Source organism: Natrix helvetica, assembly GCF_964273705.1.
Source record: "Natrix helvetica genome assembly, chromosome: 2".
In the NCBI taxonomy this organism is placed as follows: Eukaryota; Metazoa; Chordata; class Lepidosauria; order Squamata; family Natricidae; genus Natrix; species Natrix helvetica.
Window position 1 is genome coordinate 17,501,104 of NC_138552.1, and position 14,381 is coordinate 17,515,484.

Consider the following 14,381-nt stretch of genomic DNA (forward strand, 5'->3'; position numbering starts at 1 on the left):
GTCTAGCCTCCTGCTCAAGCAGGAACTCCTATATCATTTCAGACAAATGGTTGTCCAATCTCTCCTTAAACACTTCCGGTGATGGAGCAAGTCGTTCCACTGATTAATTGTTGAGCATTCATTTTACTTCTACCCTGAAATTCACTCTCGAGAACAATGGCTCTCTTTATCCGTCCAAGAGAAGATGCTAGAAACGAGACCTCTTCCAAACACAGTTCAGATTGTCTGCCACGGTTTGCCAAAGGACTGGATGTGCTCCTTCGCTTTCATCCTTAAGGATGCAATGCTGGTATTCCGGGGATCCACTTCTTCCAATGGGAATTTATCCACAAAGTTTGTCCCACATTGATAAGGTGGCGGCGGCCCCATGACCCCCAGGGGCTGCAAAGTGTGTCCCATGGGGGGAGAGTTTAGGAAAGGAGGAGGGGTGTAGCTGCTAGGGAGACTCTGCGGAGAGGACACAAACCCAGGCAAAGTTTGGAGGGGGCTACTGTTCGACATGGGTGGGTTGAGCCATGACTCCAAGGGCAGGTTGCTACCAATAGTCCCAATGGCAGAAGGTTGAGGAGAGCGGTTAAAGGAGAGGATGGGCGAATCCTGCAGCTTCATGGAGGTCATTTCCAGCTTCTCCTGACGCCTCCATTTCGCTCTCCGGTTCTGAAACCAAACCTAGGGGAAGCAGAATTCAGAATTAGTCACACGCCAGAGAAGGAGGCCATTCACGTCATAAAATAGTACTACGCCCTGTTATTAAATGACTGTTACTATGACGGTGCGTATGTTACAGCAGCAGTCCACAACCTTTTGGGCACCAGGGACAGGTTCTGTGGAGAGAGGTTTTCCGTGGACCAGAGGGGGCATTTTGTGGCCTACCTACATTCTCATAGATGGGTCACACACAGCAGGGGTGAAATCCTCCCGGTTTGGCTGAACCGGTAGGGACGATTGTCCTGTGAACCGGTAGTAAAAAAAAAAAAAAACTTCTGAGGATCACGCGGCTCAACTGTAAACTGCGCGATCGTCAGAAGTTTTTTTTCCTGCTTTTTAAAGCATTTTTTCCCTGCCGGTTTATTCGGCAGGGAAAAATGCTTTAAAAAGCTAAAAAAATAATAATAGCTGAAAGTGAAAAAAAAAAAAGTTGACTACGCCCACCCAGTCACATGACCCCCTCCCCCCCACAACAAGCGATGCCCACAGAACTGGTGTGGAGGGAAAAATTAGATTTCACCACTGGTCCACAGACCGGGAGTTGGGGACCCCTGTGTTAGAGCAGGGGTCCCCAACCCCTGGGCCTCAGACTGCCAGTGCTCAATGGCCTTTAGGAACCAGGGGACCAGCCCGCACAGCTGGAAGTGAGCAGTGGGCAAGTGAGTGAAACTGAGGTTAAGCCTCTCTGCCTCAGCTCCACCTCAGACCTACTGTAAACTCCCCTCCCGCCCCCAGTCCGTGGAAAAAAATGTCTTTCATGAAACAACCTTGGTGCCCAAAAGGTTGGGGAGTGCTGTGTTAGAGGAAGAAGAAAGGGATTTTTTTAAAAATACAGTAGGGAGCCCCAAGAGCTGAGCTAAATCTGAGGAAGACTTCATTTTCAACTGATAAACACATCTCCCAAGTGTTTTAGGCCATATCCATGAATCATCACGAGAGAGACAATAAGACAGCCAAGCTTCTCTAGTGAACTTTTTGGACTGGAGGAAAGGGAAATCCTGAATGATCCTTTGTCTTATCTAAATTGTATGCATTTAGTAGTTCAGACTGTAATTTACGGAAAGGTAGGCTTCTTTCCTAACTTTAAAAACTTCTGGTACTTTTAGGGGTGACCTTGAACATAGATGTCAAGTTTCTCCCAGCCCAAAGATTCAAGAAAGAAGTCTTTGGAGCAATATTTTGTTATCTATCTATCTATCTATCTATCTATCTATCTATCTATCTATCATCTATCTATCTATCTATCTATCTATCTATCTATCTATCTATCTATACATCTATCTATCTATCATCTATCTATCATCTGTCTATCAATCATCTATCATCTATCAATCTATCAATCTATCAATCTATCAATCTATCAATCTATCAATCTATCAATCTATCAATCTATCAATCTATCAATCTATCATCTATCTATCTATCATCTATCTATCTATCTATCTATCTATCTATCTATCTATCATCTATCTATCTATCTATCTATCTATCTATCTATCTATCATCTATCTATCTATCTATCTATCATCTATCTATCTATCTATCTATCTATCTATCTATCTATCTATCATCTATCTATCATCTATCGATCATCTATCATCTATCTATCTGATTTATATAGACGCTCATCTCATAAGTAAGTAACTTTGGTCAATGGTTTTGGAATGGTAACGTTTATCAAAATTTTCCAGTAATTATTCTCTCTTTTTTAAAAAAAAATTACACTGAGCACTTTTGATGGTGAGTGGATTATTCAATGCCGTTTCTGGATTAATTGGAGGAGGAGAGAAAGTAGAAGAGCCCCATAATCCTTTGTTCCTAACTTCCAAACACGCACAACTATAAACAACTGAAGATACAGAAACAAACATGTTCTTCCTTCTTTATTCCTTATTTCTGATCTCTTTATTTGCTGTCTACCGAGGGATGAATTCTAGAGTGTAAAAACTTCAGGACAAAATCTTGTCATCTTATATTTTATAAATTGCCATGCGCCCTGATGGAGATCGGATATGTTTGGGTGATATTGCAGTGTTGTGGATAGCCACAGAGAATATTACGTATGAACCCAAACTGGGATGAACAAAGTTTAGAAGGCTTAAAATCCATGCTTGGGCTTAGACCGGTGTGCTAAGGATTACCTGTCTATAAAAAGATCAAGCTTAGGAAGAAAAAGCTTTAAATTTATTTCAATCAATCAGACTGATGTTCTATTTAAATTTTGACTAAATTTTATTATTTTTAAATTTTCCTTATTACATTTTGGTTAATAGGAGTCTTCCCCCACCACAGAATATATATTTAAGAAGTGTTATTGTCCATCACATTAAAATAAAACTGACGAATTGCCATGTCCCAAAGGTGCTTTTTCAAGAGGCAACTGGACTTTCTGTTTTTTCTTTGATGACGCTTTGCTTCTCATCCAAGAAGCTTCTTCAGAGTTGAAGAAGCTTCTTGGATGAGAAGCAAAACGTCTTCAAAGAAAAAACAGAAAGTCCAGTTGCCTCTTGAAAAAAGAACTTTAGGGACAACCATGACCTGGATGATTGAGAATCTTCATAGACATTTGACAAATTGGCAATAGCTTTAGCTGGTTGTGCCTAGTGGATAACATTATCTCCCTCTTTGAGGGAGATGGGTGGTTTAGAAATATGAACCATAAATAAAATAAAATAAAATACACATTGTCAATGTTTTTCCCTTTTGAAGAGCCATCCTAAATGATGTCCCAAATACATAAGCTTATGATTGAAACCTGGGTCTCTCTAATCAAACAATTACTTGAGAGACAGACCTTTGATAGGAAAATACCCTATGTTACATTTGCCATAAAGCAGGAAATGCAACATGTTGGTGCAACATATGTATACCTATAAAACAAGCAATTAGCATTCATAAACTCTTGGGGCTCCAAACGTCCCTTAAAATTTGGCTTTTAGAAAGCCTGTGGTTGACATAATTTCCATCTATTAATTGCAAAAGGCCACATGACTTGGACTGGCACATATACAATACTGATACATTATGGCATCCTAGGTTTATAGGAAGTACTTGAGGCATATGAAGGCCAACATAATCTAAAGAACCGACAGCTATGATTTCACATTGTTGTGAACAGACAATAAATAATGTCTTAGCATAAATGTACAAAGTACAAAGACTAGAAAGTCTTTACATCTTTGCTTTAAACCAATGGCATTCTAGGTATAGTTAATTTGAAGAATTTTGCTTAATTACTAAGTTCCACAAAAATCTATTACAGAGGTAGCATTCCAGAAAAATTACTCTGTAGGACTAAAAGAGAGCAAAAGATTTACTTATAAAGGAGAGAATCCATGCTATACGAGCTTTTAGTACTCTAACCAAAAACTAAAGTGCCCGATGGAAGAGCAAGTAACTCACTATCCCATAATTAAATAGACCGTGTAAAAGTCTCAGTTGAAAATTGTTCACAAGACTTCTTATCACTTTTGATCAGGAAACTCATGACGTTGTCATTCTAAATCAAATTCAATAGAGATTAAAAGGGGGGAACACCCTCCCCCAAAAAACTTATTCATATAAAATCTATGAAAGACAAATAATTATTCTCCCATTTATTGTTCACCATATCCATTGCCCCAACAAATAAGAATATACACCCTGAATTACATATTGGCTGAAATATTTCAAGCCTACTGTGTGTTCTAAGCAACATTACTTAAATCCATGTTTGAGTTTTTTTGACAGTGGCCATTCCTCTGTCCCACATTAATTTCTCTTATAATGTCTCTTAGTTTATAAACCCATTTTTGCTTTCATTAAATAGGTAAAATGATTCCTGTTTTTCCTTTTGTCTTAACTATTTAATCTTATCTTGGATTTTTTGCTTTTTAAAATGAGCTCTTCGAAGTCTTCTGTATATCTAGCTCATAAAACAGTATGAGCCACATTTCTCAATTGTGTTTTGATCTCCAATTTTAATTCCTGTTACTGTTTCCAATCCTGTCCTTTCCATAATCTATTTAGATATGGAGACAATATAGCAAAAAGATATTTTGGAAGAAATGGCAAAAGGGAAGCAAGATTTATCTGACAAGACAGAGAAAGAGTTGACATTGAAAGTGGATCTAGAAATGATAAGCTCCAAGAATGATATGGAAAAGATATTTAATTGGGCGTACAAAGAAATTGATTGATACTTTAAAAATAAAATAGAAGTAACAAGTAATAAACCAAGAGAATGACCTGAATAATTCTTTTATATTGGATTTACAAAACAGATTTTTTAAAGTTTGGGTGAAGTTTTGAGAGAAGAGGTAAAAAAGTAATGAAAAGAAATCAAGTTCTGTTTACATGATTTGACTGGACTAAAGATTGTTAGAAGTAAAAGGAAGATATATAAAATTGGTTTATTTAACCAAGTTTAAAATAAATAAGCTATTATTTCTATTAAGGCAACCCTTAATGGATTTTTGCTGATACCAAGACTGAAATCGTGAAGTTTTATGGATTTGTCACTGGATTTGAGGTGGAACATGGGATCAAGAGATCATTAGTTGCAAATTAAGAGGAGGTGAAAAGTTGCTAAAATTGTTAATGATTCTTGTGATGAAAGTTGGAAATCACATTTTAATGTATTTTTCCTCCTTTTAAGCTATATTCTTGTTTCTTTCTATTCTCTAGTTTGTCCCTTTCCTTTCCACTTTTTACTCTTTCTACACTTTTTCTCTTCTTTTAATTGCATTAGTTTTTACTATTGCCATTACAATATTTAATAAACAATTTTAAAAAAGAGAAATTCTCCAAGTCTTGTTGTCCTGTGTAATGCAAACATAGACCTCATTCTTACATGTTTTTGCTCTCGCAATTACATTAGAAAGGGCATCTGGTTAGTAAGTGCTCAGCTCCACTCAGTCGTCCCAACTCTACCCCAAATTAAGAGTTTACAAATCATATTATATTAGTAAAAAGTTATATTGCATTAGTAATCTGATATAACGTGTCTTTGTATGTTCATTAGGCATTTCTTTTTCTAAAAAGGCATTTATTCATCTTTACAGTATATCATGCAAAATTAATTTCCAATCTCTAGATCAGGCATTCTTGTTCAATATTTGTTGACACAGAGCTGTTAGCATTATAAATGTCTATTATCTTACAGCTTTAACAGCTGGACAGTAGAGTTCTCTGTACTTGATGCTTTTCTGTTTGACAGTCAATGGGCTGCCCTAGATAAATAAAAATGCCAATTTTGATGGAAAGAAGGAACAGTTGTCCCAAATCACTGCAGTTACAGGCTAAGCACAATGAATAACTAACTTGACTTAATGGTTCAATTTATGAGTTATTTGTGATTTGATCAAGCAGTTCAAAAGACTCATGCTAAGGGTATAAATGTATTTGCTTTAGAATGGGAACGGTAGTAGTTTGATCCTTGTTAATGATGTTATAATTAGTTTTTATGAGACATGAAAGAAAATGTGTACTATATAACAGCAAGGGATTAAAGTATGCTCTTGTTTTCTTTTACTTAATTTCAGCTTCAAAAGTTCCATAATTAGCTAAATAACTACCTTCAAGTAAACCCCAAGCAAATTTGAAAGTGTTTATTTGGAAGAAAGAGGCACCCTGATTTTGAAGTTGCAGGAAAAAATAGACAGCATACTAAAAAGGAGAGACATCACCCTGCCAACAAAAGTGAGTATAGTCAAGGCTATGGTTTTCCCAGTTGCAATGTATGGCTGTGAAAGTTGGACCATAAGAAAAGCTGAGCACCAAAGAATTGAGGCCTTTGAACTCTGGTGCTGGAGAAAACTCCTCCGAGTCCCTTGGACTGCAAGGCGATTAAACCGGTCAGTCCTAGAGGAGATCAACCTTTACTGTTCTTTAGAAGGCCAGATCCTGAAGAGGACACTCAAATACTTTGGCCACCTAATGAGAAGGAAGGACTCACTGGAGAAGAGCCTAATGCTGGGAAAGATTAAGGGCAAAAGAAGAAGGGGATGACAGAAAATGAGGTGGCTGGATGGAGTCACCAAAGCAGTCGGTGTGAGATTAAATGGACTCTGGGATATGGTAGAGGACAGAAAGGCCTGGAGAAATTTTGTCCATGGGGTCGTGATGGGTCGGACATGATTTTGCAACTAACAACAATAACAAAGGGAAAAAAATAACAGCTAAAGGAACGAAGCACTAAAAGCAAAAGTGGAATATCAACTAATCATGCTGTCTTCTACAGTGTAATATTCTAGTTTAAAAAGTAATTCATTAAACGTCTATCTATCTTCCATTTTTTGACCTCTCCTTCCATCCCCAGATTTATAGGATCCAGTGAATAAATAAACTTCAGCTTATAGTAGGGCTAGGAAGAAATTCACTTGGATCAGGTTTTAACACAAACCAGCCTCATTTATATTGCTCAAATTAACACTGAATGAGAACACAATTATCCTTGGGCTTTGATAGCTCTCCAAATTTTGTAATGAAGTCCTTGAATCAAAAAAACGTGAAAGTAGTTTTATATCATCAGGCAAATCTTCCTGAAAAGTGCTTGCAGAAATGTGGAAATTTGGGACAGGGCACGCCAAATACATACAATTATCCCCCAATGTATGCAGAAACAATATGGAACAAGCTTACATTTGGGACAAGGTGAATATTACCGAAAGGAAAACAAGGGAAGAATGCATTTTTGCACGTGTGGTTTTAGGTAATTTTATGGGCTCGAAATGCTATGAGTGGAAGGACCACAAGTTACAGGTGCTGAAACCAAATACTAATAATTACAGTCTGAAATGTTAGAACACACACACACACACAGAGAGAGATTAGAGAAAATCCCTTTACAAACCATTTAACCTGGGTGCAAATCTGAAATTAGCTCCAGAGGGGCAAAAAAGAAAAAGAAAAGAAACAAAGAGAGTGTCTTTAAAATGGATTAGTAAAATAAAGGCTGCTGTGGGATTGCAATGCTCTAATGAAGGAAGAAGAAAGAGATCAGTAATTCTAAATTTCACGGTGCTATTAGATCACCATTAGAAGGGAAGGGAAGGGAAGGGCATGTCTTTCACCTGAACTCTGACTTCAGGTAGATTGACTTTCATGGCAAGCTCTTCTCGGCTGTAAACATCAGGATAGTGAGATTTTTCAAAAGCTCGCTCCAGCTCGTGTAGTTGATAAGTGGTGAAGGTGGTACGGTTCCTTCTATGCTTCTTCTTGGGTTGGTCTTCATCTAAGAGTTTGCCGTCACTGTTACAAACAGCCAGCTCCGGGCTCAAGCAGTTGTCCGAATGTTTGGTACAATAAGAATCTGAGAAGTGAGAAGCAGGGAAAGTTTGATCGACCTTTAAGTGGATTTACACCAGAATGCTCAATTGATGCCAAGCATAACCACGCAAAACCTATTGATTTCAACATCCTTTTATTTATTTATTTATTTTCCAGACAGTTCCTTCAGTTGCTTATTTGTTTTATTTGAAATAGCTTTCATGAAGAGTTACAGGAGAGTCTCTAGCTACTGATGCACACTCCAAATAGTGATTTTTCTAAGAGGAAATTGTGTATTTTCTATTAAGCGCTGAATTGTGCGGTGCTTTGGATTTGAATTCAAGAAGTTGCTTGAAGTTATGCAGGAGTTCAAACACAGCGTCAGCAATTCCTTAAACGAGCCACACTTTCCTGCCCACCAGGAACTGCCTCATACTGGGAATGGATGCGGCTGTTTTAATGGATTGCCAACCGGTGCTCTTTCTATCCTATCCAAACTCTTCTTGAAATTCAGATCAAATCACTGCACAGCCTTATCAAGCATTTTCTCAATATGTATTGATAGAACCTGTTCTGCTGTTAGGCCAGTGTTTCTCAAACTTGGCGACTTTAAGTCCTGTGGACTTCAACTCCCAGAATCCCCCAGCCAGCATAGCTGGCTGGGGAATTCTGGGAGTTGAAGTCCACAGGACTTAAAGTCGCCAAGTTTGAGAAACACTGTGTTAGGCAAATGTTAAGTTCTTTGCTTTTGCTTCCTCTTTTATCAATTTATTTTGAAATTCTATGTTGTCCCAATGGTGCTTTGTCTAAAAGGCACCTGGATTTCCTTGTTTTTCATGGACGAAGGAAAAATATACGCGTCCCAGGATAATGTTGCAGGATCCATTGCTGCAATCATCACCACGACCAGATTGGATCCTTGGGAGTGGAGTCAGTTTGAAATTGTTTTGCTTCTCATCTAGGAACCTTTTCCAGTTCTAACTGACTGGTGCGGAATGGAAGGATTTATATGTATAAATCCTTCCGTATCCCGCCAATCAGCTAGAATCTAAAATGCTTCTTAGATGAGAAGCGAAATGTTTTCAAACAAACAACAAAAAAAAACTAACAAGACAGTCCAGTTGCCTTTTGGAAAAAGCACTTTGAAACAACCACGACCTGCGTGATTGAGAATCTCCATAGACATAACATCCATGTTAAAAGCAACTGGTCGTAATCAATAATATTCTACTACTAGATGTTCATTTTTCCCCCTGCTCCCTTAATCTGTGATCTTGGACGTGCCTACAGCCCACTCTTGCTCAAGTCTACCCAGAATTCAGTTACTTTGGATAAGTAACGGGAGTTGTGGACACTAGTCTTGCTTGGGTATTCTACTGAAGACCTCTCAAACAAGGAAGAGCTTAATCCTACAGTCATTCTACACCACAAGCCATGTCTTTTCTTTCCCCAGGTTGAAAGATTGTCACCATCATTCTACCACAAGGACCCATTGTCTCTGAACTTGCTCCTAGTGACTTCCTGTATTAGTCCAATTTCTGGTTCTCACAGCAGTCGTCCATCAGATGCTCCTAAGGATGACGTGGTTTGCATGACAAAATTGTGAAAAGACCTTGGCTTTGCCCAGCAGGAGTATTTGAACTGGGAGCTAAGTGTAATCCTAAGTCTTATGACTTCCTCATAAGACTGTTCTTCTAAAGTCAAGGCATCCTAGGTAAGAGGTCCTCGGGGACCACTAAAGTCATAATTTTAAATCCCGCAGACCACTAATATGATTTTTTTAAAAGGTAAATAGTATTTAGTGCAATATAAAACATTCAAATGCTTTTTCTGCGGACCACCAAAATTTTCTCATGGACCGCTGGTTGGTGATCACTATCCTAGATCACTTTGGTTATGACTGATATGTCCGTCTCTTTCATTTCCAAGGATCTGAGAGTCACAGAATTAGGAGGCCCTGACCGACATCTTAAGAGAGATTAATCCAATTACTTCCAGGGGGGGGGGGATTCTAAAGCCATGCAGAATGCGCTTATTTAATATATATCGCTCCCTCAAATCCCTTCCTATAAGGAGTTGCAGAAAGTTCTTCTCAGAGGACAAAAAAAAAATCACTTCATTTTTTAACTCATTAAAAATGACGCTGATTAAAACTGCAAGGTCTTTTGGGGTATGTGATCCATCAGCCCCATACTGAGCACCAGCTCCGTGCTCTTTTGACATTTTGGGTGAAATCACATATCGGAGGGCAGCGCCCATAGGAGAAGAGAAGCAGAGAACCAGGCAAGTTTCAAAAAAGCATGAAGGCTATTCTGAAAATGGAAGGATGTCTTTAGCCAGGAAAACTACTTTGGAAATGATCACATGTTTCCAACAGAACAGGGACCAATTTGAGGGTTACTTGATATTGTCTAAGGTTGGTTGTTTTCTTGCAGATCTTTCGTTACCCAAACTAGTTAATATCATCAGTGCTAGACAACCAAGCTCAGAGAGCACCAAGAACTCCTCATTTCAACCCTGAGTTATAAATATTCTCCTTTATTGGTAGGGATCTATCTTCAACAGGGCCTTTCTCAAAGTGATCCGTTGGGACTGTAACTTTCTTGCGTCCCTGGCTGGAAACTTTATGAGAAGGTCCAATGTATCTGGACTGCGCAGGTGCTGGAAAACATCGCTAACAGATCTTCCAAGGTGATTAAAAACACCTGTATTATAAATGTGTCCCAACAAAAGCCCTTAAGGTTAGCTAGCCTAATATTTGTCACCTTCTGATAAGCATGAGGAATGGAATATGCACCTCAGTCCTAAGGGAGTTCCCAATTAATGTCATAAAGGCAGGACACATGTTAATAAATAAATATTTTTTTTAACTTGCTCTCAAGCTTATTTCAGTGATTCAAGTTTAGCCCTAGCAAATTTGCTGCAGTTAAGCTTAAATCACGGAAATGAGCTTTAGATCGGTAAAACTTTATTGACTTATTAATGTGCATCCCACTTTTATTATTTTTTTACGAATAATTTAAGGCGATAGAAAAAAGGGGCTGATCTTGAAACAATCGTTCTCTGAGTTACAGAAGGGAATTTCAAAGAATGTGACTTTCACGGAGGCCACCTGAGACCTCCCAAAATTCTGGGCTGGGAAGTAGCGATGTTGGGATCCAAGTTTTATGGGGCCCAGAAAACGGACTGATGGTTATTCTCTCCCCCCCCCCCCAAGCCCCTCTCACCTCCGAAGCGTCCCGTCCTGGGGCTCGCCTGCTCCTGCCTCAGCGCCTCCTGGGCGGGCATTTGGGAGAAGCCTTCCGCGCCGGCGCCCGTCTTCTCGTCCGCCTCTTTGCCCGGCTTGGCCCCGCCGTTGCCCTCCTGGCCTTGGAAGCCACCCAAACGGGGATCCTCTTTGGTAAATCCCAGGATGGCCTCGATGCTGTGGAGACGAGACGGGGGACCTCCCGGCACGGGGCTCCTCAGCAGGGGCCCAGCCAGCGAGAAGCCCCCGCCGCCTCCCCCGGCGTCGCCCATGCTCAGGAGCGCCTCCTGAAGCGGCAGGTGCATGAAGAGCGCCGGGTGGCGGACCAGCCTCCTCCCGGCTCCGGGCGCAACCCAGACGCCGGCCCGCCCGATCTCCGCGCCAGGGAAAGGCCGAGGCGCTGGAGGGGGGAGAGGGGTTCTTCTGGGTGGCGGATCAGCCTCGGCCCCGACGGACGAGGCTCCGCTCGGCGTCCGAAGCGAGCGCGGTCGGCGGTGCCGCTTCAGCCCAGCCGCCTTCACAGGGGCTCGAAGGCGCCCGGGGAGCAGGAGAGCGGCGGGCAATCGGGCCACCCGCTTCAGCCGGCGGGACGGGCTCTCGCCCAGGCAGGCGCATGCCGGGCTTCAAGCCGCCTTGGGCCTGGACGCTGCCTTTGCCGCCCCCGCCAGTCCTGTCCTGCGGGCTAAACTGAGCTCGGAGGCTTTTTGGCCCCCGGGAAGGGCTGGCAGGAGAGCCCGGAGTGGAGGAGAGGCCCCGCCCTCCCCCAGAAGCCCCGCCCCCTCGCTCTAAAGGGAAATTGACCCGCTGAAATTGACCAGCCGGGGAGGAAAGGAGGACGCGGTCCCCGGGAAACCCGGGGGGGGGGGGGCCGATGAGGAGCAACCCCCCTTTCTTCTTCTTCTTCTTCTTCTTCTTCTTCTTCTTCTTCTTCTTCTTCTTCTTCCTCCTCCTCCTCCTCCTCCTCCTCCTCCTCCTCCTCCTCCTCCTCCTCCTCCTCCTCCTCCTCCTCCTCTTCTTCTTCTTCTTCTTCTTCTTCTTCTTCTTCTTCTTCGAGGCAATTCGTTATCTTTCAGTTGCGATCGTTCCGGGCAGAGGGGGACACCCACAATAAATTGATTTAGAGAGCAAGAGAAAGATCCTGGCCAGAGTCAACCCAAAAAATTAACAGAAAGGAGAGCAAGTTTATTTTTAAAAAAAAATGATTTGGAAATCCTGCAAAAAAAAAAAAAAAAAAACAAGCACCACCCTCCGACCTTCCCTCATTTTTATATTAAAAAAAACTGTCTTAAAAGATAAACTGTGATTTGATCCGATATTTTTAGAGAAGGGAGCTTTAAAAGAAAAGTTGCTCTTTGCAATGCGAGAAATTAGCTCCGGCCAGTTCTGGACCTTTTCTTTGGCTGGTTTCCGACACCGGGCTAGGAAAAGAAGCGAAGGGCAGGAGCGGCCTCGCGATGTCTAAGTCGAGCGACGCGGAGGAGTTTCCCACAAGTTCCTCTTAAACAGCCTGACTGAAGGGGCCGCCGAATCCCAGAGTTTTCCATTTATTTAAATCAAATAATAAAACATAAATACAACGAGTAATAATCAGGGCGAAGGGATGAATTAAAAGGTGACTTTTCAAGCATAATTTTATTCTTCTCTTCCACTTGGCCTCCCCCCCACCCGCCCATAAACGATTTCTCACGTCTCTTTCACACCAGCGAATCCTATAAAGTTTACTTAACTTCACGGACTGCCTAGCAGAGCAAAGGCGCGATTTTAAAGCCGACTTTAAGCCCGGTAACCGACAGGGTGTCCTTAGGTGAGCGACCTTGGGTGAGGAGGACAACCGTTTTATCCTGCGACGGGAATTCCACTCGGGACGGAACTACAGTTCGATGTAGCTTAAGCCTCCGTTTAAAATCCCATTTAAAGGGCAATTTCTTAATCTGTGTTAAATCGATTGCGCGCACGAATTAACCGCTACGCGTTCCCACGCCTGGTTGTAACGATTCTAAGAAAGAAAGAAAAAGAAAGAAGAAAGAAAGAAAGAAAGAAAGAAAGAAAGAAAGAAAGAAAGAAAGAAAGGGAGGGAGGAATGGAAAGGAAGGAAGGAAGGAAGAAGAAAAGGGAGGGAGGAAGGAAGGAATGGAAAGAAAGAAAGAAGAAAAAGGAGGGAGGGAGGAATGGAAAAAAAGAAAGAAGAAAGGGAGGGAGGGAGGAATGGAAAGAAAGAAGAAAATGGAGGGAGGGAGGAATGGAAAAAAAGAAAAGGGAGGGAGGAATGGAAAGAAAGAAAGAAAAGGGAGGGAGGAATAGAAAGAAAGAAGAAAAAGAGGGAGGAATGGAAAGAAAGAAGAAAAAGAGGGAGGAATGGAACGAAAGAAAAAGAAAGAAAGAAAGAAGAAAAGGGAGGGAGGAATGGAAAGGAAGGAAGAAGAAAAGGGAGGGAGGAATGGAAAGAAAGAAAGAAGAAAAAGGAGGGAAGGAGGAATGGAAAGAAAGAAAGAAGAAAATGGAGGGAGGGAGGAATGGAAAAAAAGAAAAGGGAGGGAGGAATGGAAAGAAAGAAAGAAAGAAAAGGGAGGGGGGAATGGAAAGAAAGAAGAAAAAGAGGGAGGAATGGAAAGAAAGAAAGAAAGAAAGAAAGAAAGAAAGAAAGAAAGAAAGAAAGAAAGAGGTTCCTTGGGGATTCCTTTCCCCAAGATCTGACCTACCAAGAAAGTCCTGTCTTCGGAATGAAAAAAAGGGGACATTTGGCGGGTTCGGTTTCTGCCCTATTTTCCCAGCGCGCTAGGACGGAGGACGCCCCCAAAACTTGAGGTCCCGAAAACAGCAATTTTGCAGCGCTCCGAAAGTATCGCCGGCGGATTTTCCCATCAGAAAATGGTTGAGAATATTCCTAGCTCGGGTTGTGGGTTGTAGGATTTTTCTGATCGCCCGTTCTTCCCTCCCAGGTCCTCAAGGAATCCCAGACAAGCAGGGATCCACCCAGACAAGCGCGATCCCGGAAGGACAGCGAATCGCAGAAAGGGAAAACGATTCCAAACCTACAGCGGGCCGTGGCCCTGACACTCTGCACATCCTCAGACGATAAGCGCGTTCTAGACTTATTCCCGGCGGGAAGCAAAAGGTAAACGTAATTGTAGGTGTTTCCATCCGTTGGGGTTTTTTCCCCCTGTTTAATCTTTTGCTC

General features: G+C 41.6%; 1 protein-coding gene across 1 annotated transcript; it reads right to left on the reverse strand.

Annotated features, from left to right (window-relative positions):
* Positions 1-216: 216 nt before the first annotated feature.
* RAX (retina and anterior neural fold homeobox) lies at positions 217-11,508 on the reverse strand (the record flags this gene model as incomplete). Its single annotated transcript, XM_081940467.1, has 3 exons — positions 217-669; positions 7,761-7,999; positions 11,184-11,508. 3 exons carry the CDS (start codon positions 11,506-11,508, stop codon positions 217-219), a joined length of 1,017 nt encoding a protein of 338 aa, XP_081796593.1.
* Between the last annotated feature and the right edge of the window lie 2,873 nt (positions 11,509-14,381).